This window comes from Manis javanica, chromosome 9 (genome assembly GCF_040802235.1).
Source record: "Manis javanica isolate MJ-LG chromosome 9, MJ_LKY, whole genome shotgun sequence".
Lineage (NCBI taxonomy): Eukaryota > Metazoa > Chordata > Mammalia > Pholidota > Manidae > Manis > Manis javanica.
Genome location: NC_133164.1, coordinates 91,074,750 through 91,100,208, shown reverse-complemented (window position 1 = coordinate 91,100,208; position 25,459 = coordinate 91,074,750). Strand labels below are relative to the sequence as shown.

The window sequence follows — 25,459 nt, the reverse complement described above, 5'->3', positions numbered from 1 at the left end:
CTGAAAACTACAAGACACTCTTAAGAGAAATTAAAGAGGTCACTAACAAATGGAAACTCATCCCATGCTCCTGGCTAGGAAGAATTAATATTGTCAAAATGGCCATCCTGCCCAAAGCAATATAGAGAGTCGACGCAATCCCTATCAAATTACCAACAGCATTCTTCAACGAAGTGGAACACATAGTTCAAAAATTCATATGGATCCGCCTAAGACCCCAAATAGCCAAAGCAATCCTGAGAAGAATAAAGTGGGGGGGATCTCGCTCCCCAACTTCAAGCTCTACTACAAAGCCACAGTAATCAAGACAATTTGGTACTGGCACAAGAACAGAGCCACAGACCAGTGGAACAGAATAGACACTCCAGACATTAACCCAAACATATATGGCCAATTAATATTTGATAAAGGAGCCATGGACATACAATGGGGAAATGACAGTCTCTTCAACAGATGGTGCTGGCAAAACTGGACAGCTATATGTAAGAGAATGAAACTGGATCACTGTCTAACCCCATACACAAAAGTAAACTCCAAATGTATCAAAGACCTGAATGTAACTCATGAAACCATAAAACTCTTAGAAAAACACATAAGCAAAAATCTCATGGACATAAACATGAGTGACTTCTTCATGAACATACCTCCCTGGGCAAGGGAAACAAAGGCAAAAATGAACAAGTGGGGCCATATCAAGCTAAAAAGCTTCTGTACAGCAGAGGACACCATCAATAGAACAAAAAGGTATCCTACAGTATGGGAGAACGTATTCATAAATGACAGATCCGATAAAGGATTGACATCCAAAATATATAAAGAGCTCACACGCCTCAACAACCAAAAAGCAAATAATCCAATTAAAAAATGGGCAGAGGAGCTGAATAGATAGTCCTCTAAAGAAGAAATCCAGATGGTCAACAGGCACATGAAAAGATGCTCCACATCACTAATCATCAGAGAAATGCAAATTAAAACCACAATGAGATATCACCTCACACCAGTAAGGATCGCCATCATCGAAAAGACAAACAACAACAAATGTTGGCGAGGTTGTGGAGAAAAGGGAACCCTCCTACACTGCTGGTGGGAATGTAAACTAGTTCAACCATTGTGGAAAGCAGTATGGAGGTTCCTCAGAATGCTCAAAATAGAAACAGAAATACCATTTGACCCAGGAATTCCACTTCTAGGAATTTACCCTAGGAATGCAGCACTCCAGTTTGAAAAAGACAGATGCATCCCTATGTTTATCGCTGCACTGTTTACAATAGCCAAGATATGGAAGCAACCTAAATGTCCATCAGTAGATGAATGGAAAAAGAAGATAAGGTAGATATACACAATGGAATATTACGCAGCCATAAGAAAAAACACAGATCCTACCATTCGCAACAACATGGATGGAGCTAGAGGGTATTATGCTCAGTGGAATAAGCCAGGTGGAGAAGGACAAGTACCAAATGATTTCACTCATATGTGGAGTATAAGAACAAAGGAAAGCTGAAGGAACAAAACAGCAGCAGAATCACAGAACCCAAGAATGGACTAATAGTTACCAAAGGGAAAGGGACTGGGGACAATGGGTGGGAAGGGAGGGATAAGGGCGAGGAAAAAGAAAGAGGGCATTATAATTAGCATGTATAGTGTGTGTGGGGGGCATGGGGAGGGCTGTGCAACACAGGGAAGACAAATAGTAATTTTACAGCATCTTACTACGCAGATGGACAGTGACTGTGAAGGGATATGGGGGGGGGAGGGACCTAGTGAGGGGGGAGCCTAGTAAACATAATGTTCTTCATGTAATTGCAGATTAATGATACCAAAATCAAAATAAATAAATTAATTAATTAATAAATGAAACCTTGTTATTCACAACAGCATGGATGGACCTAGAGGGTATTGTGCTAAGTGAAATAAGATAAAGATAAATACCATAGGATTTCAATTATATGTGGAATCTAAAACATAGCAAACAATGTTGTTATGGCAAATCATGGCACAAATCATACTTTTTCTCTCAGGAATACATTTTCAATAGACTACAGTGTCCAGCAGAAAAGGGCTGCAGTATTATACTTGCCAACTTGGAAATGTCTTGCATTTGAGATTGCTAATCACAGTAAAAGAAAATCTTCCACTTCATTTGGTCAGCTTAAAATCCTGTATGTGCAGTTTAACTGCACTGAGGGACATGTGTATACTTTTCTTCCTACCTTTGTAAAATGAAGGCTGCCAATGAGCTGCATTTACCCAGTTTTCATGACCAGCCAGCACAGTCTCCAAATTGATGGCAAATACTATTTCAATACCTACAACAAGAGCGATGAGTAAATATTCTTTCCTCTGAGCTCAAATGCATAACTAAGTACCAGAAAGAGAAGAATCAGAACAGGACCTAATTTAGATTCAATAAAAGGAACATGCATTCTAAATTAGATTAACTTCACCAATTGTTCAAAATTATAGGAGAAAAAGTTCTTAAACATACATAAAGTTTTCTTGTCATAATTAAGTATTAAGGAGTATCTTCTATTTTTAAAATTTTCTGTATAGTTATTGTTACACTATAATTAAAAAGCAAAAATAGTTATGCCCAGCCTCCATGGTATCCTCACTCATCATCTATCAGAGTGTAAGAGCCTAAAATACCATGAAAAAAACAAAAACTTAAGATAAATGCAGAAATAAAGGAATTAAGTACTATAACCTTTCAAAAAATAATTAATAAAAAATATCACAAGAAATTTAATATTTGGGAATAGCTACTCATAATTTGCTGGTCATAATATTACTTGATTCTCCTCATAACCTATGTTACCAAAATTTCAACTCTAATAGGCTTTATAACCAAGAGTAAGAACAAAAAAGTATTCCTGGATGCATAATGCTCACTGAGGACTAACTCTGTAATTGAGATACACATGCACAAATAGCTCCTTCAAATCCAACATTTCTAAGGACCTGCTATGAAAGTGGTACTGTACTGATGCCAGAGAGTAAGAAAATCAGAATTACAAGTACTGCTCAAATGTAGGGATTTAGTCTCATGAATATCCTCCAACAAAGCTAGGGATATTTCACATTATTCCTGTATATCTTCCTATGCTAAAACGGCAAATTTAGTAACATTTTACAAATTAATCTGTTGAGAAAACACTGAACATTATTTTCAGCAACTTAAAAAATCCTAATATAAGTTTCATACATGAAAAATAACTCATCCTGACATAAAAAATTTTTTTAAAAAGCTTAGTACAAGTTTCAGGTAGGGCTCTGATATTCTACAAAACTAGCTTTCACATGGGTGTGTAGTGAAATACAAATTAATCAGCTAGATGACCTAAGTATTGTTATGTCAAACATTTCCTTTATTTACTCACTTCCATTTTCTATAGTAAAAGTATTTTCCTTCAGTTTTATGTCATCATCCTGAGTTTCTAAAGATGTCGATTTTATATACAGCTTCCATATTCGTATCAGGCAATCTTGTGAACAACTTGCTAGGAAAAGATCTCTACCTAATTAAAAACAAATTTTATTATTTTTAAAACATTATATTATTAAACTTAGGTATAAGACTTTCTATTCTATAAGATGCACATTTCTAGATATCCTGAAAAAATTACTTTGCTTCCTTACCCTATTTGTTTGGCCTATATTCATTTTTAGTAATATTGACAAATATACATATGATGTTAGTAAATGGTTATAATGTGGTATTTTTTTATATAGTCTACTAAGTTCTACAAAGAATTTCTCAAGAATGTCTGCATGTGGAATAGCGAGCTACTGTCCTCTATTAAACATCAACTTGTTTCGTCCTCTACGACCCCAATTAATAGATAACAGAAGGGATAAGTATTTTTTTTCTAATTGGGACGATAAAAAATGTTACATACAAAAAATTTTTTAATGAAAATATAAGAGGCTTCTTTCTTTGTAAGTTACATATACTTGTCCCCACCATATTTACTTTACCAAAGTTTCATACTGACCAAAGGCAGCCCATTCCACGCCTCTTATCCAATCCTCATGTCCACAGAGAAAAAGCATTTTCTGAAACTAGTAAGATAACAAAAATCGTTGGGCTAGATGTAAGAATTTAATATTTTTATGTATATCAGTGATTTCATTTGGGATATCAGTCAGTCCTACTGTGTTTGTTTGTTTAACTAGGAATACTACCTAATAAGATGTAAGAGAGAGCTCTTGTTCGGGAATGAAAAATCTCATAATCATCTAAATCATCTAATTAAGCAATGCTGAATAGGTATATTAATTATCTATAGACCTTAAATATTCTCAGTGTTTATAGGGTAATATGACATTGTGCTGTCTTATTGGAAAGAGTTGGGTAGCTGGCCATTCACAACCATTTTAAACTTGTGGAATGCAAAGAAACAAGTACCTCCTTTATAATAATAAATGACCCTAGAGTTAATCAACTCCCCTTTCTGAACTTCTCTCCTCTAGTTTAACCCACTCAAAATGAAGGTAAAGATCAAGAGGACAAATAAATACTAATGGGGGTATTCCATCATAGGTATGTTATACTTTAAGTGAAAAACAAAACAAAACAAAAAAAGTCATTACCATCTTCATTGTCTCCTCCCCGCTTCTAATGACCTGTTTTTCCTTAACAACTCCGAACCTGGTGGTCAAGTCAGCAGTTACTTGGTGTTCAAACAAAGAGTAGAAAACTATCTAACAGGGTGGTCAAAAAAGATTCTCCTATTAAATTACTTTGGTTTAGATGGGAACACCCTAAAATTCTATAATCTGGAAATAGTCTATGTTAAGATATGTAATTAAGCACAACATAATTCTAGTCTCTTAATAAAACCATTAATTACCTGATCCTTTTGTTGAACAAGTAAGTGAATTTTGCAGTCATCATCACCACATGCTAACACTGGTACTGGGGAAGAAAAGAGGCTTCACTGTTAAGTATTCCATTATATGTTATGATTATCACCTATGCTGGATTCTAAGCTCTAAATAAGGAATCCTAACTTCTACTTCCCACACCCTGAACAAATAAATTGGAAGTGCTCAATAAATGTCTCTAGAAATAAAATTAACTCTAAAATATTCCATTAAATGGATACTTGGCAAAGAATGACTGTTAATAAAAGAGTCCTTTCCTCCATTCTTTCATTTATGATAGAAGGAAGAGTGAAAAGAGAAGTTCAAAAACAAGTTGGGAACATTTCCACTATGTCAGTCAAAAGACTACTATGAGAAGATGTTAGCCCAACTGAATAATTAAATGGAAGAGCTATGAGTTTAGCATCATGGCTACTGCATAAAGATTTAATGTATCTTTATTATTTCAAGGACTTTACATTTTGTTAGAATAATAAAACAAAATTTTCTAAGCAATTAGAGAACAAATCAAGGAGCATATTGAAATTTACTGAGAAAGTAGATCTTAAAAATTCTCATAAGAAAAAAAAAATTCTCTAACTCTATATATGGTGATGGATGCTAACCAGACTTAGCATGATCATTTTGTAATATATACAAATATTGAATCATTATGTTGTATACCTGAAACTAATATGATGTTGTATGTCAATTATACCTCAATTCTTAAAAATGCATGTAATTAGATGTGGTTAAAAGCCATGAAAGATACAAATAAAAAAACTAATTCATATTACCAAAGGACATCCCTAATGACTCTGGAGCAAAATAAAATAAGGACTCCCTACCAAGTGTGTTTTTCAAAGATTTCCCTCATTTTAAATCAAGTAAAAACAGAACACCAGTCACTTGGTCTCAGTGTAGATGAGAAGAAATTAAATTCTAAGATACAAAACTCAAAGGTGTGAGTTCCTCCTCCCAGGGAGTTCTACAAAGTGGAAGCATCATGTGAAACCAGAGTCACAGCTCCAAGTGGCTTCCTGGCCTGCCTCTCTCCACTAGTCTTTACTCCCGGTAGCTGAGGGAGCAGAGACTGAGTTACTCACACTGGCCATCATCTTTTTGGAGGATAATGAAAGCTAGGTACAGACGGGTTTTGTAGCAAAGGGGAAATATTTCTGTTGAGAGATTTTAAGTGGTCTTTTAAGTGGCAAACTGTCATTATGCTCACATGATATATCTTCAGTACTTTTTCAACTTATCCCAGAACTTCACCTTCTAAAGAATTAGCTTATTTTCCCAAATTAGATCTACATGCATCACCAATGTATTTGATAAATAGTTGATACCTCTAGGTTGATACCTAGAGGACTTATCTTCTAGACTTGTACAACTACCAAAATTTTCAACAGCTATCAAAATTCCTAATAGCCTCCCTTAACTTTACGTTCTATAATCAGATCATCTGAATATTAAAAACAATTGTATTTTGTCCATATCTCAACTTGCTTCATGAAAACACTTAGATCCAGAATTAAGACCCAATATGTTTCTTTCAGGTTCTGGTCATACAGAAGTATACAAATATATTGTTCTTTTAATTTATAATTAGCAGGACACTCACCATCAGTATTAGGCAAAAAAGATAAGCAGAGAGCCAGAGTGAATCCATTTCCAAAGTTCAAGGTCTGAAGGCATGTTACTAAGAAATAAAAAGAAATACCATGAATAACTAACTGAGCTTATCCACCCAGAGAAACTAGGTAGTATCATCACAGCCCAGGGAGTGAGCAGGCAGATGAGATAAGTCAATTCTAAGCCTCCACTGACCATATGAGTTTACATGGTCAATTTTTAACAAGGTTACAGAGAACAAAATGTCTTATATGAACAGGCTTAGAAGGAATTTAACTAACAGTTTGGCATAAGGTATTTTGGAAAAATGTAAGAAACACAAACATTTAGATTAGAATTAAAACATTTTTAATTGCTTGAAAAACTGAAAACAAGACTCTTCGAGTTGTCATTCATTTGACAACTGTTATTCCACTTTTTGGATTATTTCTCTAAACCTACCTTCTGAGCCCTTTTTAGACCAGACTCGAATAGTAGAATCTGAAGATGCAGAAACTATCAGTGTTTGCAGTGCAACATCTGATGCCCTCCTCTGGTAAACAGCATGCACTGCATAAACAGGTCCTTCATGGCCTTGGAGATGGACTGCTTTTAAAAGCTGAATCAGTAAGAATGACAAAAACATTATGATAAAAAAGGAATTATCAGTTTTACCTTTATTTAACTGGAATCACAGGATTAAAGGTATTGATCCCCTTAGTCAAAGAGAATGCAAACTTTTGAGAAGTCTGTCTGCACACAAAATGTGCATACCCTTTGACACATCAATCCCATATCTAAGAATCTAATCTGAGATGTTAACTGCACTACTGTAACAAATAATAAAAAACAAATGCAGAAAGATATTCATCACAAATTGTAATAGTGAAAAATTGCACTCAACCTACAATTATTAACAGAGAACTAATTAAATAAATTATTGTTGACATACACTATATCCAATAAAAAGGGTAACAGATAAATATATGCTTATTACCATGGGAAGATGTCCATGACATTGACATTTTTTAAAAATACAGGCCAGCTTTGTGGAATGTTCCTCCTTTTGGATTAATCTGATGTTTCCTCACAAATAGACTCAGGATATATATTTTGACATAATGACTACCTAAATGAGTCATGTATCAGGAGGCACAAACGTCAATTTGTCCCATTTTAGTGAAGTTAACCTTGGTATCTTAGTAAAGGCAGTGTCGGCCAGGTTTTTCATTAAAAATTTTTTTGGTGGTAATATGTGAGATTATACTTTGGGAATAAGTAAACAGTCTATTCTTCAACAAACTCTTACCAAGTACTTTTAGCATCCACTCACGATACTTGCCTGAATCAAGCACAGCCGGAAAGTGGAAAACTGGCAAACAGAACTGAGAAATCCCATTTGTTTATCATGTCTACTTACTTGCTATACAAGATTATTCCCAGTAGCATCATTTCTGCTATTTTAGGTGTATTTTTTAGAGCTCCAAATGTGTGAAATCCCACCACTTCAAGAGCTATCTTCTTTAAATAATTGTCTACAGAAATAGAGGTGTCCCTTAAATGTCTCCTAAGTTGTTTTCCCAATTAATTAGTCAGAACCCTGCCATTCAATAAGGTAATTAGTAGTTACGTATAAGGGTCTGTACACTAACTTCCTTTAATCATTAACCTTTAGCTACTTTGAAAAAACATTTTTAAAAACTCAGGTATAGCATAATCTCTTACGTATAATTATACACACACATACTAGAGAGATCTGGAAACATTCACTGAAATATTTACGTCTGTAAAGATTTATATATTTTTTTTACATCTTCATACTTTTCTGTAAACATTTTCTTAACATAAGTCTGTGTCGTTACTCCCTAAAAAATTAAACCTATTGAAAATACTTACATCTTTAAGCAGAGCTATATGTAAGCCACCAGAGAATTTTAAAAACTCAAAAGAAATCTCTCAAGTTCACCAGCTTTTTTAGAAATAATGTTCACTGTTCAAAGACTCAAACCTTTCATTATACCAGTTTAGGGTTTGTTTCCTTTTACCAGAAGTCAAGGTATGCTGAGCACCTGCATGCATGCAAATGCATATGGAAAGGAACCTTTAAGCCCCTAAGGTTAATGTGTGGCCTATTACCCTAAATCCCTTTTCCCTGCATCCCTCTTTTATGCCTTTCCTCCCCCATCTTTCCTCTCCATGTTTGGCTTCACATTCTCTCCTCTGGCCATTCTCTGAGTGTGCTGTCTGCCATCAGATACTTGATTAGCCTGAAGTCCTCTCTACTGACAGGATAAGTATGGAAAAGCACTGAGGAAAAGTCTCATCTCAAGATCTCAAATGAGTACTCCAAATGCTCTCTGGATTCCTCTGCCAAGATCAGTCCAAACAGAAGTTGAGTTTGCTGCAATCCTCTTTGCTTTCATTCAGGTCTAGGGGCTTCAAAATCCCCACGTTCATGCCTGCCTTCTCTTTCTGAGGACAAATTTGGGTGTCTAGCTAGCAATTCAAAGATTGTATCTACAACTGAATTCCACATCTTTCTTCCGACTTGCCTGTTTTCCTTTGTAGAAGCACCTTCCTCCCAGAGCTCTAAGTCACAAGCCCAGTGCTTTTGATTACTCACTCCACTACCACTACGTCTTCTCCTTTGATAACTAGCTAGTCAATGCCAAAATCATTTTTCCTTCAAAAATACACCTATACCCCTCCCTTCATATTTTGCCTATTCTAATTTGGCATCCCTCTGTCAGATTAATCTTTTGATACCCATACTCATCTGTTTAGAAAACATCAATAACCTCCAAATGCCTGCTAATAAATAACAAATTCTTAAAGCTAGTACTCCAATTCCCATGTGATCTTCTTCTATTTCTCTAATAGTACTGCCCACAATGTATTACCTAGAAATACTTTCAAAACTGTGTTCCTCAGAGTTATAAGAGATGCTAAGAGCTTTAAAAGAGGGCGGGGGAGGAGAAGTTCAGATTTGAAATAAATTTGGGAAATGCTAGTTAAACAAACATAAGCAGGTTCATCCATGTTAGAACTTTTCAGTCTTCACTAGGTTCATGTCTGTTGGAATTCTCTAAGAAAAGCAAAAGATATGCAGTGTTTCCCAAACTTAATAGGCGATAGATCCTTTTCCCACTAACTTCTTGAGATGAATAATTCTCTGAACAAACTTTAGAAAAGCCCTGCCCTAAAGATATCTTAGGCTTTGGTTAAAACTGGATATCCCCAAGCAGGTCCTTTCTCACCTGAGTTTTATTCATGCCATTTTCTTAGCAGGAATCCTCACCCCTTTAAGTTCTCCCAGGAAATCATCTTACACTTTAAGACCCAACCCAAAGGCTACCTCTTAAATCTCTTCTGAACTCACAGCACATGGTTGTGGTACAGCAAGTTAGAGCGCCTACCCATAGAACCATCCTTGTACTTTATTCAAGTACATTTTGCCTTCAAAACAATGTACATGAATCATGAATGGGATTCTGCCTCATCTGTATCTTCTGCATGACAGATGCTCAAATGTATAATGCACTAATTTTTCACTTTTAATCTTTGCTTACAACTAAAACCAACTTAAATGTCCATCAGTAGAGGTCCATCCATACTCAGCAATGAATATTATGTGACATCACTCAGAATTATGTAAACCTATACCCACATGGCAACAGCTAACCAAAGAACACAGCTGTATTAGTTTTTACTGTCACTGAAAACAGAACAACCAGCTCATGTAAGGGCAGTTTGAAAATTATCCCAAGACAGGAAATTTACAGAAATAACCAGTAGCATATGAAAATGGGAGCAAATTTAGAGGGAAGGGTGGAAGGCCTGTAAAGTATGGAAGATACAGGATCTGGATTACTGAGAAGCAAGAATGTGGCAATTTTATAAAGGAAGAACACAGTTGAAATGAGGAAAACACTGAAAATAAATGTAGATATACCAGTCATTTCTTGCAACTATAAAATCTACCCACCTGATTATTCTCTATTTCCCAGTTGATCACTTGGTTATCAGATCCTCCAGAAACTAATTCAGTAGAAGCAGCTGAAAAAAATTATATCTCAGTATTTTTATTTTTTATCTACCTATTTTGAAAAATTTCAAAGCTATAATAAAGAATTAAGAAAACTCCTATCCCTTTACCTAGATTCACCATTAACATTTTGCCATATTTGCCTAATATCTTGCTCTCTTTATATTTATGTATGTGCACAGGCCCCTTTTTGTTTTCCACTGATTATTTAAAAATAAATTGCAGACATTAGAACCTCTGACCCTCACTTTACCATTTATCTCCTAAGAACTGGACACATTCCCATTCATTCCCACAACAAAATTATTCCATTAAAAAAATTTAACATTGATAGAGTATTATTATATAATATCTTGTCCATATCAAAATTTCCCCAAATTACCCATTAATGTTTCATAATTTTTTCAAATTCAGAATCTAAGAACCTCACATTACACATTTAGCCATCCCATCTTTTTAGTCTCCTTCAATCTAGAAGTTTCCCAGTCCCCTTTTTTCCTGACAATGAGAGTTCCAGCCAATTTTTTTACAGAATATTCCTCAATCTGGATTTGTTTGGTTGTTTCCTCATGTAAAATTCAAGCTAAACATTTTTGGCAGGAATAACATATTTAAGACATTACAGTCAGCTGCTGCTCTCATGTATATGACATATTTTTGAGATCAAATATTTCAAAGTAGCTCTTTTAAACATCCACAACTCTTGTTGATAACAGCAGAAAAAGGAGTAATGACCAAAAACGGGGGAAATAGTCTAATTTTAGTTTTGATTTTTATTGCTTTTTATTGACCCAATGTGACTAATCCTGCATTATCAACTGAAATCATTTGTCAAACTTTTTTTTAATGTCACAGATAAAATCATAGGCAAAGTCTCACTAATTCAGGAAATCTACACAAGTACCTGGTTCAAAATGCTCTCAATGTTTGTGAACTGAATGAATAAAATTAATTCAGAGTCCATAAGAATACCACAGTAGATATAGTTAAGATGTGAGGAAATTCTATAGGATATTAGAAGCACCATCTATAAACAATGTTAATTAAAATATTTGGAGTCACAGACACTTAGGAATAAAAGAGACCTGGAGATAATCTAGGCCAGCAATTTTCAAATTTTTTGGTTTGCTTTTATGCTCTTAAAGTTTTTGGAGAATCCCAATGAGCTTTTGCTTATATGGACTATATATATCAATATTAATGACATTAAAAATTAAAATAGAAATTTGAAGAATACTTTATAGTTTACTTAAAAATGATAACATAAATAACAATTTTTATGGGGGAGTAGGACCCCACATTTTACAAAACAAAAAATTAATGAGAGGCACTGTTTTATATTTCTGCAGATTTCTTTAATATCTGACTTTATTAGAATACACCTGGTTTTTCATATCTGTTTCTCTATTTAATGTTGTGATATCACACATCACATAGCTTGTGGAAAATACCACTGTATACATGTGAAAGAATGAGAATGAAAACTGAATTACTTCATAATAAGTATTATTCTGAAAATAATTTTGAAGTTACAGATGTTACGAACATCTAAGAGGCCCCTAATCCAGTTCAAGCCTTTACTTTCCAGACATTACTAAGATGCAAACTGGAGTCAACAGAGATGCAATGTCCTGCCTAAAAAAGTAATGTCTTGTCTGTTGGATAAAGAGAGCTAACAGCCAAATCTTTGAATCCCAGCCTGAACCCCAATACAGGCCCTGCTTACAAGTTTTCAATCAAAAGCTGTGCTCAATGGCAAGGGTCTTGCCAGAGTCAGGTGCTACCTCTTCCTGAATCCTAAGCACGCCTATGTTATCCATGCTTCAATTTCTATAAAGTATAAGTATAGTCAGATATTTCATCGGGTATATATCATTTTTCTAGTTTTCCAACTGCATAATATCAGATAAGCTAATGCTAAATTAAAAGAAGTGATGAAAGAAAAATGACTAATCAAACTACACCAGTTTAATACTTACAACCATCCTGTTTACAAATCCACTGCATGCAATTGACGCGAGCAGTGTGCCCATTCAGGTTGGTAATAACGACTCTTTTCTTTGGAAAAGAAAATTCCAGTTAGCAAATTAGAATTTATCCTACAGAGAAATTAATAAACTAATAAAAATCAGATTTCCGTGTTTTTGATGCTAATATAAAGTTCAGGATTACTTTATAAACAGAATCAACTTCCTTAATTCATGAACTTTATTTAAACAGTGGCTTAAACCATCCATTCACTCTAATTTATTCCTGCCTTTACCACCACTCCACATTCCCAGTGTCCTTTGCTCTCATCACATTGAGCTCTCAGGTCTTTATCTGCCTAGTTACTGCTTACCCTGCCCCTGTCCTCATCTGGGGAGCCTGTCTTGACACCCCAGGCTACACAAGGAAACTCTTCCATGAGCTCCTAGAGGTCTCAGGGCCTTCTTCCACTATGCTTGCTCCAATTTGAGTTTTGTTGACAAAAAAACCCTTCAACAGAGAATTCCTGATTAATGAATACAAATTCATTACTCATTTTGCATGTCATTGCTGATCTGGTGTTGGGTTCTTCAGCCTTAACGACCAAAGGTCATCAGAGCACAACTACTAAGGTGCTAGACACAGATCCCTTCAGGGTCTACAGCCAGGTTCCCAAAAGATCCTCAGACTGCTGCTTTCATCAATATCACTCCATACTTGGGCTTCCTTTATTTCATCTATTGTCGAAGACATTAATAGTGCCTTCCTCTTCACACCCCCTTGTCTATTTATTGCCAACAGCACTTGCTTTGTGTCTGCTTATAAGCCAACTGGAATTCTCATTACTGAGAAAAAGGTATATTAATATACAGAGGTAAACTAATATATTTCACACAAGGGAGGAGATGGGGAAACAATTCACAGTATTTCATTGTCTCTCTTCCTAGACTAAGAATTCTTCCATGGGCAGGAGTTATTAGCCATTATCTTTGTGTCACCACCACTTAGTCTAGGATTATTCCCTAGAAGATTCTAAAAAATTTACTAAATGAACATCATCCCCAAAACTTTTAGCATCTGACATGCTCTTATTTCCATATTTAAGTAAACCCCAAACAGCAAATATTTAACAAAATACTTCCTAGATTTGATATACTTCTTTTTTGATGTGTTAAAATCCCCTACCATAGCCACCAGGCTACCATTAAAAATTAAAATGTGATGGAAGACATGTGCACAAATCCATTAAACAGCTATAGAACAACAAACTTCTACAGCTGAGTCAGTCATTGGTTGATGGCCACTGTAAGGTTTGCCTTTGGTTTTACAGGCTTTCCATTGCCACTTAAAGAGTATGTAGCAAATACAAGAAACAAAAATTGGGAAGAAGCAAGCACGCTCAAGATACACACACAGAAAATTATTACAATTTCAAATGTAAATTTCATATGTAAACTAGAATATGCAAAGGCTGTGAGGAAAACTGAATTTTTAATCAAATTTAAAAAGAAGTGTAAGATATATATATAGGATCTGAAAAGACACTTCTCCAAAGAAGAAATATGGCCAACAGGCAGATGAAAAGATGCTCCACATCGTACTTATCATAGAAATGCAAATTAACACCACAATGAGATATCACCTCACACCAGTTAGGATCGCCAACATCCAAAAGACAACAACAAATGCTGGCAAGGATGCAGGGAAAGGGGAACCCTCCTACACTGTTGGTAGGAATGTAAATTAGTCTAACCATTGTGGAAAGCAATACAGAAGTTTCCCAAAAAACAAAAAATAGAAATACCATTTGACCCAGAAATTCCACTCCTAGGAATTAACATAAAGAAAACAAAATCCCTGATTCTGTTTGTACCCCTATGTTTATCACAGTATCATGTACAACAGACAAGATATTGGAAGCAACCTAAGTGTCCATCAGTAAATGAATGGATAAAGATGTGAAACACATAGAGAGAGAGAGATTAAAGATGGTGGCGGGAGAGTTGAGACAGAGGCCTCCTCCCAAAACAACATATAATACGAAAATATGATTAATACAACTAATCACAAAAACAGCAACAGGATAGAAGGCTGTGCCAGACTCCAACCCCTGGAGAAAAGAACAGACCTCAAGGAACAGAGTAACGTACCAAAGCCAGATCCAGCAGGACACAAACCCTCCCCCCACCCCAGCTCACTGGTGGGAGGATGAGAAACAGAAGGTGGAGGAAGTGGAGGCCAAGGACTACTGAACACCCCAGCCCTGCAGATCTGCTCTGGGAGCACAAACTTACATTGCATGGTGCTCTGGAGATTACTGGGGCTGGAAAGCTAAAACAGGCAGAATACCTGGAGAGACTGAGATTCCAGCTGCTTTTGGAAAACGGGGATGCACATCTGACTGCTCTGGGACAAAACAAAGGCAGGCAGTCTGAGAGACTTCCTAACAACGAGAGGGCTGTTAAAGGGGTAATGATTGCACAGAGATCATGGCTCATGAAAAAGGACAGATGGACAAAATTGTCTAGGCACATTCTGCCTAGCAAGTTGAGAACATTCAGGAGCTTGAGTCACTCCATCCCCCTGGCTGTCTAAGCAGCTCCAATGCACCCCACCATGACAAGCAGCCTGCTGTGCCTTCCTCTCAGCCAGCCCACAGTTGCTTGCAAACAAGCATCAGGCCAGCCAAAGGAAAGCCCTGCCTATGGCAACTACAAATGCAAAGCAGAGAGGCTTACACCTGTGTGCCCAGCCCCATGGTTCTGCAGTGGAGACACCCATAGCAGCCAGGAAGCAGGAAACAGCTCTTTCCTGCCCCAAAGCACCAGCACCACTCCCCTGTCACCCCTGAAATTGCTCCAGGGGCTGAGCAGCTCCAGAGAGTAGAGCTTCTGAGCAATAGAGGGCACCACATACAAATATGAAACATCAAGGGAACCTGGTTCAAACTAAAATCCAACAAACACAAGAAAAATGGTCAATTGAAACAGAAACATCAACGGAACCTGGTTCAAACCAAAATCCAACAAATGCCAGAAAAATGGTCAATTGAAACAGAACTCATCAACCTTCCTGAAAGAGATTACAAAATAAAAATCATACAGATGCTCATGGAAAAACAGAAAAATTTTCTAGAAGTCAGGGAAGAATTCCAGACGGAAATTAAATCATTATGGAATACAGGATCAGAAATGAAACATACAATGGACGGATTTAAAAGTAATTAGGTATAGTGGAGGAAATGGTAAATGGAATAGAAATTAGAGAAGAGGAATACAAAGAAGCTGACATACAGAGAGCAAAAAGGATCCCTAGGAATGAAAGAATATTGAGAGAACTGTGGGACCAGTCCCAACAGAACAATATTTGCATTATAGGGGTACCAGAAGAAGAAGAGAGAGAAAAAGGGATAGAAAGTATATTTGAGGATATAACTGCTGAAAACTTCCCAAGGGAGACAGTCTCTCAGGCCATGGAGGTGCAAAGATCTCCCAACACAAGACACCCAAGGAAGATAACAAAAGACATATAATAATTAAAATGGCAAAGATCAAGGATAAGGACAAACTTTTAAAAGCAGCCAGAGAGAAAAAAAGATCACAAGCAAAGGAAAACCCATAAGGCTATCATCAGACTTCTCAACAGAAACCTTACAGGCCAGAAGGGAGTGGCATGATCTATTTAAAGTAATGAAGCAGAAGACCCTCCAACCAAGAATACTCTATCCAGGAGAAAACCATTTAAATTTGAAGGAGGGATTAAACAATTTCCAGATAAGCAAAAGCTGAGAGAATTTACCTCCCACAAACCATCTCTATAGAGTATTTTAGAGGAAATACTATAGATGGAAGTGTCCCTATGGCTAAATAGCTGCCACCAGAGGAAATAAAACCACAGTAAAGAAAGTAGAAGAGTTAATTACCAAGCAGATGCAAAATCAACTACCCCAAAAGTCAGTCAGGAGATAAAGAAAGAGTACAGAATATGATACCTAATATATAAAGAATGGAGGAGGAAGAAAAAGGAGGAAAAAAAAAAAAAGAACCTTTAGAACCTTTGCTAACCACAAATCTAAAGCCTGCAATGGCAATAGGTACATACCTATCGATAATCACACTAAATGTAAATGGTCTCAATGCACTAATCAAAAGACATAGAGTCACTGAATGGACAAAAAAAACAAGACCCATCTATTGCTGCCTACAAGAGACTCACTTCACACCCAGAGACATATACAAACTAAAAGTGAAGAAATGGAAAAAGATATTTCACAAAACTAATACAGAGAAAAAAGCAGGAGGTGCAGTACTTGTATCAAACAAAACAGACTTCAAAACAAAGAAAGTCACAACACACAATGAAGGACATTACATAATGATAAAGTGATCAGACCAACAAGAGGATATAACCATAATAAATATCTATGCACCCTACACAGGAGCACCTACATATGTGAAACAAATACTAACAGAACTGAAGGGTGAAATAGAATGCAATGCATTCATTTTAGGAGACTTCAACACCCCATTCACTCCAAAGGATAGATCGGGTAGACAGAAAATAAGTAAGGAGACAGCACTACAAACATTAGAAAAGATGGAGCTAATGGACATCTACAAAACACTCCACCAAAGAGCAGCAGGATACACATTCTTCTCAAGTGCACATGGAACATTTTTAAGAATAGATCATATACTAGGCCACAAAAAGAGCCACAGTAAATTCAAAAATATTGATATTGTACCAACCAGTTTCTCAGACCACAAAGGTACAAAACTAGAAATAAATTACACAAAGAAAACAAAAAAGCCAATGAACACATGGAGGCTTTACAACATGCTCCTAAACAACTAATTGATCAATGGCCAAATAAAAACAGAGATCAAGCAATATATGGAGACAAATGACAACTATAATTCAACACTGCAAAACCTGTGGGACACAGCAAAGGCCATGCTAAGAGGGAAGTATATTGCAATACAGGTCTACCTCGGGAAAGAAGAATGATCCATATGAACAGTCTAAACTCACAATTAACAAAACTAGTAAAAGAAGAGCAAATGAGGCACAAAGTCAGTAGAAGGAGGTACATAATAAAGATGAGAGCAGAAATAAATGAAATCGAGAAGAATAAAACAAAGAAAGAATCAATGAAAGCAGAAGGTTCTTTGAGAAAATAAACAAAATAGATAAACCCCTAGCCAAACTTCTCAAGAAAAGAGTCTACACACATAAACAGCATCAGAAATACAGAAATACAAAGAATTATGAGAGAATACTTTGACAAATTATATGCTAACAAACTAGATAACCTAGAAGAAATGGACAACTTTCTAGAAAAATACAACCATCCAAGGCTGGCCCAGGAAGAAAACAGACAATCTGAACAGACCAATCACCAGCAACGAAATTGAATTGGTAATCAAAAAACTACCTAAGAACAAAATCCCTGGATGACATGGTTTCACTGCTACATTTTATCAAACATTTAAAGAAGACCTAATACCCATCCTCCTTAAAGTTTTCCAAAGAGTAGAAGAGGAGGAATACTTCCAAACTAATTCTATGAAGCCAGCATCATTCTAATACCAAAACCAGGCAAAGACACCACAAAGAAAGAAAATTACAGACCAATATCCCTGATGAACATAGATGCAAAAATACTTAACAAAATATTAACAAAAAGAATTCAAAAATACATCAAAAAGATCATCCATCATGATCAAGTAGGATTTATTCCGGGGATGCAAGGATGGTACAACATTTGATAATCCATCAACATCATCCACCACATCAACAAAAAGAAGGACAAAAACCATATGATCACCTCCATAGATGCTGAAAAAGCATTTGACAAAATTCAACATCCATTCATGATAAAAACTCTCAACAAAATGGGTATAGAGGGCAAGTACCTCAACATAAGGGCCATATATGACAAACCCACAGCCAACATCATACTTAACAGTGAGAAGCTGAAAGCTTTTTCTTTAAGATCAGGAACAAGACAAGGATGCCCACTCTCCCCACATTTATTCAACATAGTTCTGGAGGTCCTAGCCATGGTAGTCAGACAACAGAAAGAAATAAAAGGCATTCAGATTGGTAAAGAGGATGTTAAACCATCACTGTTTGCAGATGACATGATATTGTACATAGAAATTCCTAAAGAATCCACTCCAAAACTACTAGATCTAGTATTTGAATTCAGCAAAGTTGCAGGATGCAAAATTAATACACAGAAATCTGTTAAATTCCTATACTCTAACAATGAACTAGCAGAAAGAGAAATCAGGAAAATAATTCCATTCACAATTGCATCAAAAAGAATAAAATACCTAGGAATAAACCTTACCAAGAAGGTGGAAGACCTATATCCTGAAAACTACAAGACACCATGAGAGAAATTAAAGAAGATACCAGTAAATGTAAATACATCCTGTGTTCACGGGTAGGAAGAATATTGTCAAAAGAGCCATCCTGCCTAAAGAAATCTACAGATTAAATGCCACATATCAAAATACCAACAGCATTCTTCAACGAACTAGAGCAAATAGTTCTAAAATTCATATGGAACCACAAAAGACCCCGAATAGCCACAGTCCTGAGAAGGAAGAACAAAGCTGGGAGGATTACGCTCCCAACTTCAAGCTCTACTACAAAGCCACAGTAATCAAGACAATTTGTTCTGGTACAAGAACAGACCCACAGACCAATTGAACAGACTAGAAAACCCAGATATAAACCCAAGCATATATGGTCAATTAATATATGATAAAGGAGCCATGGATATACAATGGGGAAATAACAGCCTCTTCAACAACTGGTGTTGGCAAAACTGGACAGGTACATGTAAGAGAATGAAATTGGATTATTGTCTAACCCCATACACAAAAATCAACTCGAAATGGACCAGCAACCTGAATGTAAGTCATGAAACCATAAAACTCTTAGAAGACAACATAGGCAAAAATCTCCTGAATATAAACATGAGCAACTTTTTCCTGATCGCATCTGTTAGTCGTGGGCAACAAGGAAAAATTAACAAATGGGACTACGTCACACTAAAATGCTTCTCTACAACAAAGGACACCATCAGCAGAACAAAAAGGCATCCTACAGTATGGGATATATCTGTAAACAACATATCCAACACGGGGTTAACATTCAAAATATATATAAAGAACTCATACGCCTCAACAACCAAAAAGCAAATAACCAAGTTAAAAAATGGGCAGAGGATATGAACAGACAATTCTCCAAAGAAGAAATTTAGATGGCCAACAGGCACATGAAATGATGCTCCACATCGCTAATTATCAGGGAAATGCAAATTAAAACCACAATGAAATATCACCTCACAGCAGTAAGGATGGCCAGCATCGAAAAGAGTAAGAACAACAAATGCTGGCAAAGATGTGGAGAAAGGGAACCCACCTACACTGCTGTTGGGAATGTATATTATAGTTCAACCACTGTGGAAAGCAATATGGAGGTGCCTCAAAAAACTAAATAAAGAAATACCATTTGACCAGGGACTTCCACTCCTAGGAATTTACCCAAAGAATACTTCTCAGATTCAAAAAGACATATGCACCCCTATGTTTATTGCAGCACTATTTACAATAGCCAAGATATGAAAGCAACCTCAGTGTCCATCAGTAGATGAATGGATAAACATGATGTGGTATATACACAATGGATTACTATTCAGCCACAAGAAAGAAATAAATCCTACCATTTGCAACAACATGGAAGGAGCTGGAGGGTATTATGCTCAGTGAAATAAGCCAGGCAGGGAAAGACAAGTAGCAAATGATTTCCCACAAATTATTTGTGGAATATAACAAAGCAAAACTGAATGTTCAAAACAACAGCGACTCACAAACTTCAAGAAGGGACTAGCGGTTACCAAAGGGGATGGGTGAGGAGGGAGGGATAAGGGGATTGAGGGCTATTATGATTAGCACACGTAATGTAGGGGGCTCACAGGGAAAGGCAGTAGAGCACAGAGAAGACAAAGAATAATTCTATAGCATCTTACTATTCAGATGGGCAGTGAGTGCAATGGGGTGTGTGGGGGGAGTTGATAATATGGGTGAATGTTGAAACCACAATGTTGCTCATATGAAACCTTCATAAGATTTTATACTAATGAAACCTTAATTAAAAAACAAAAAACAAAAAAAAGCAATACATACAGGTATTTCCTGCACTGCATTTTAATTTCCAGTACTTCAGTTTTTACACTGAGGCTCCTTTTAAGAAGCAACACTAACTGTACTGTCCAAAAGTAGCAAGTGGGAATGGGCTCATAATGAATTCTGGGAAGTATGCAAACACTAGTCACAAATTTGGTAGGGAAAGGGGCAAGAAAATAATCAACTGACTAGGTGAAGTTCAGGAAATGTAAGTCTTTCCTTATATCTAATGCTTAGGATCCCCATCCCCTTGTGGCCTTTACCCCAACGGCACTTTCTTTAAAATGTCCATTTCCAAAGCTAAAACACAAGTATTTCTTTGAAATACTACAAAAGTTTATTAAATAACGGTGGGAAATATAAATATGAGGTAACATCTGTGTGATAGTGCCCCTAATCCATACCTAAATTGCAAATCTTTTAAAACCGAAACTGATTCTTTAACAAATACTACAGTTTCCATGGAAGGCCTCAGAAAAGGTAGTCTTCATTCGGGTTTCTACGTGTTGTTAAGAGGCCAGAAGCAGGACATGGTGACAGCTGGTTGGCGTAGCGCGTGAGACGGCGAGGGGCGAGGTCGGCGCGACCACGAGACACTCCTCATCCAGACACGCTGCCCCAAGTGGACCCGGCCTCCTTGTTCTGCAGCAACGTCTCCACTCGGCTCGGAGCTTACCCTGCAGATTCAGCCCGAGAAGCATACGGGGTCGAACGTGCGCGCACTCTCTTACCTGAGGGTCATAGAGCACTACGGAACAGGACGTGCCGAAGGCCAGAAGTCCTCCAGGCCCGGAGTTCCAGCTCAGGGTTCCCCGTACCCGGTTTGGGCAGCAAAACACGTGGGAAGTCTCCAGCGCGAGTGCCACCATGATGCTGGCTGGCGAGCGGCCGAGACTTCGTCGCTCACTTCCGCCCTCAGAGCGGAACTACTCTCTCGGCTGCCTCTCCCGCCAGCTTTATCCGCTCAGCGATTCAGAGGCGACCGCGGGCGGGGCGAAGGGTGGACGGGTACCGCCACTTGCACTGAACCTAGTGGTCCTCAGGTCCTGGCCGCCGCTACCAGCACTTGTCTTCTGGGCCGTGGCCCAGCTCACAAGCACGGGCTCTGTCCCAGGAGAGAAGACCCGAGCGGAGTACGTCGGGACTGTCCAGAAAGAGCCGGAGTTCGTGTGCCGGGGCGGTGTTAGGAACGTCCCGTTGCCCCCCCCCCCCGCCCCCACGGCCAGGCTCTCAGCAGCGGAGGGAGCTGGCTCGGAGGTCGGAGGGGCTCGAGGAAAGGAGCCCCAACTGGCCCCGGCGCTCACAGCCTGATTTGCCCGCACCTCCGCCCCCTCCGACTCCTAGGGGCTCGGCGAACCGGCGGACACGAGGATCCGCCTGCCAGGGACAGGGCTCCGGGCCGCACTGCGCATGCCCTGCAGTCAGGGCCGGCGGACGCTGTGGTTCCCGGCGGCGCGCAGCGCGCAGCGGTAATTAGTAATTGTGCTCTGGCTACCGAGAGGCTAGGGCGCCGTGGGGGCGCGGCTTCCCGGTGGCTACACCGCTGTACCCCGGGCCGAGGGGCGGCCGGGCAGATGAGTCTGCGGCTTGTCTGAGGTTTCTCAGAGAAGCACGGGTCCGTTCCGAGCCCTCCGGACTGCTCCCGGGGAACGGGACCTGCACGCGGCGCCGTGCTGCGGGGCAGCGAGGCCGCAGAGAGGTGAGTCCCGAGGTCCGGAAGGGGGAGGTGGAGAGGGAGTTCGCGGGCTGTGGAGGCCGGACTTCCCAGTTTGGGGTGCAGAGATGGGCTTCTGAGTGCAACCGACGACTTTCTGAGGAAGCTGTCCGTCCTGTTCATCTCATATTCTTAAAAGGTACTGTTATGTTTTAAAAATTCCTTAGAAGCAGCTTCTGCCCATTTTCCCGTTTTCTCCAGGCCCTTATTCTTCGGCTTTTCCCCTCCCAACACACACCGACTAGGCAGGGAAGGAGATATGCCGGAGGGTCCGTGACCGCCCTAGGCATTTTTGGAGGAGAAAGGCATAGAGCTGCTCCCTGAGCCATCCGTTTGTAGTGTCCCCACCCTCCTGGCTCCTTGCCTCTCTCCTACGAATGCTTTCTTAACGGTTGTCTTTTGCTTATTAACTGAATTCCTGAAACTTAAGGCTCGAAGATGATTCTTTCAAGAGGCTCTCTAGCCCTGTGCTAGTAATAATTTCCATTTTCCACTGTTCCCAGTATGATAAGCATCCGCTGTGCAAGCAACACATGGCAGTTTATGGAGTACCACGTATATTCGTTCATGTGGTATCCTCAGTTATGCTGTGAAATAGGTATTATCAGCTTTTCCTTGTACAAGAAAAAAGCAGCTGTAAGTGATGGAGCTAGGTCGCCCCACGCCCTTGCTCGCGCCGGAGAATCGACCTCTGCGTCTTTCCCTGGGTAGAGGTAGATGAATTTGGTCAGGATCACCATCCACCCTTGTTGCTGGACATCTGTGGGATCCTGAGATGTAATTCTATCGCTTATCTGCACTGTACCTTCTTCATATGATTAACTGCATTCTGCTTTTCAACTCAATTCCTAACTCGGAGCACAGCCTTTGGTTCCAAACACTATTGTACGAATGAGTGATAATCTATGTAAAATTTTCGCTGTTTTATAACAACATAAGAACAATGCACTTTTTTATGAAGTTCAGTTTACTTAATAAATTATGATTGTGCAGTCATTCAAGAGAATGAGATCTGTATGTACCAACATGGAAAGATGTTAACTTGTGTGGTTAAAGTACACATCTACTTAAGTATGCACAGAAAATATCCTGATAGGGATACACAAGAAACTGGCAGAAACCTTTGAGGAGTGAGAATGGGGGAAAGAAGCTGTAAATTGACTAGTATATAGTTTTAAAAGTTTCTAATGTGAATTATTCTGAGATGATAATTTCTAGTTTTTGATGTTAAAATATTATCTTATGAAATGTTGATGATGATGGTGGAAGTAGACGGTTTTTGTTTTGAGTTACTGTTTTCTACATAATAAGCTGCCAGTATGGCTGTGGCCACACTGATCTGTTCTCTGAATTACTATCGCTTTAACGGTGCTAACTAGATAGAGTCTTAGCACTCACCTGTTCACCAGTTTCCCATGTTTTAGCAATGTAAGGGTAGAGCGTAGGACTCTAGTTCTCTGTATTTTCACAGCACCTAACTACACTGATTACACTAAATGATGCTCTGTAGACCTTGATTATTTAATTAGATATCAATTTTCAGCATGAGATATCTTAATTCAGTTGTTTTACAAGTGAAGACAATTTTTTTTCTGTCTTCTCTAGGAAGTTGCAATGGCAAGGAATTTATCTGTAATCTTGATCTTGACCTTCACCCTGTCAGTCGCAAATCCTCTTCACGAACTAGAACCAGCAACTGTTTTCCCTCAGACCACTGAGAAAATTATTCCAAATTGGGAACGTGGCATTAATTTTGACTTGGCAGCTACCACACAGCGACATCATCTACAGCAGCTTTTCCATCGCTATGGAGAAAATAATTCCTTGTCAGTTGAAGGGTTCAGAAAATTGCTTCAGAATATAGGCATAGATAAGATTAAAAGGATCCACATGCACCATGACCACGAGCATCACTCTGACCATGATCATCACTCTCACCGTAATCGTGTTGCTTCCAGTAAAAGTAACCGGAAAGCACTTTGCCCAGACCATGACTCTGATAGTGCTGGCAAAGATCCCAGAAACAGCCAGGGAAAAGGATCTCACCCATCAAAACATGCCAATGGTAGAAGGAATGTTTTAATCAAGGATGGTGTTGCTGCTAGTGAAGTGACCTCAACTGTGTACAACACTGTCTCTGAAGGAAATCACCTTCTAGAGACAATAGAAACTCCAAAACCTGGAAAACTTCTCCCCAAGGATGTGAGCAGTTCCACTTCACCCAGTATTACAGAAAAAAGCCAGGAGAATCGGCTGGCTAGTAGGAAAATGAATGAATCTGTGAGTGATCCCAGAAAAGGCTTCATGTATTCCAGAAACACAAATGAAAACTCTCAGGAGGTGAGATGAGTGCTGTTTGTTACTTTAATCAGCTTGACTGCCTGCCTGTCATTGCCATTCTCTCTCTAGTTGTAGGAATTTAAAGTAAAAATAAAATGGTGAGGCAATATAGGTTGGTCAAGGGGACTGTAGGATAGCACAGAGAATACAGTTAATGACTGTAACATCTTACCATGTTGATGGGCAGAGAACACACTGGAGAGGGTGAGGACTTGATAATATGGGTGAATATTGAACCACTGTGTTGTGTATTTGAAACCATCATAAAATTGTATGTCACTGGTACTTTAATTTTTTTTAAATTGTGAAGTTATTGAAAAAGGAATTTCTTTCTCATCAAGGCATCTGGCCCATAGTGTCCCTACTATTTTGTAAACACTCCTAACACAAATTTTGGGGAATACTTCTTTGGTAAGAATATTGCTGCATGCTAAAACTAATTTCTAAATAGAATTCAAAATGTGTATGGAAACCAGATATCAAGGTTATTTTTGGAGAAAGTCTTTAGAGGTTGGTATTATTAATTAAAAATAAAAAATGGGAGGTTGAAAAAGCAGAAGTTAGAAACCAAAGGTGTGGTTGAAGAAGCTGAAGAACACAAGAACAGGGTTACCTCCTTGGAAGAGGGATCACAATGACTTTTGGAGTGCTAGAAATTAGAAGTTACTAAGAACAATGTGCTAGACAAGTGAAAAGTCTGGGCACTGAGGT

The 25,459-nt window shown here is 38.2% G+C and overlaps 2 protein-coding genes across 5 annotated transcripts in view; one reads left to right on the top strand and one right to left on the bottom strand.

The window, feature by feature from the left end:
• The window catches only part of ELP2 (elongator acetyltransferase complex subunit 2), a 55,718-nt gene extending 34,147 nt beyond the window's left edge, over positions 1-21,571 (bottom strand). For both annotated transcript variants that reach the window (XR_012121198.1, XM_037017378.2), the window contains exons 1-9: positions 21,426-21,571; positions 12,505-12,583; positions 10,466-10,536; positions 6,943-7,099; positions 6,491-6,568; positions 4,854-4,918; positions 3,996-4,062; positions 3,381-3,518; positions 2,214-2,309 (exon numbers count right to left, since the gene is read on the bottom strand). Coding sequence is in view for 1 of the 2 variants with exons in the window: in XM_037017378.2 (XP_036873273.2) it covers positions 2,214-2,309; positions 3,381-3,518; positions 3,996-4,062; positions 4,854-4,918; positions 6,491-6,568; positions 6,943-7,099; positions 10,466-10,536; positions 12,505-12,583; positions 21,426-21,563 (889 nt within the window). In the remaining variant the exon portion in view is untranslated. The remainder of the gene's footprint in view (positions 1-2,213; positions 2,310-3,380; positions 3,519-3,995; positions 4,063-4,853; positions 4,919-6,490; positions 6,569-6,942; positions 7,100-10,465; positions 10,537-12,504; positions 12,584-21,425) is intronic.
• The window catches only part of SLC39A6 (solute carrier family 39 member 6), a 91,528-nt gene that overhangs the window by 44,158 nt on the left and 21,911 nt on the right, over positions 1-25,459 (top strand). Inside the window, exons 1-2 of one of the 3 annotated variants that reach the window (XM_017673648.3) lie at positions 21,688-22,393; positions 24,014-24,748. In XM_017673648.3, coding sequence (XP_017529137.2) covers positions 24,023-24,748 — 726 coding nt within the window. In that variant the 5' untranslated portion in view covers positions 21,688-22,393; positions 24,014-24,022. The other 2 variants (XM_017673649.3, XM_073212917.1) reach the window with 2 other exon arrangements.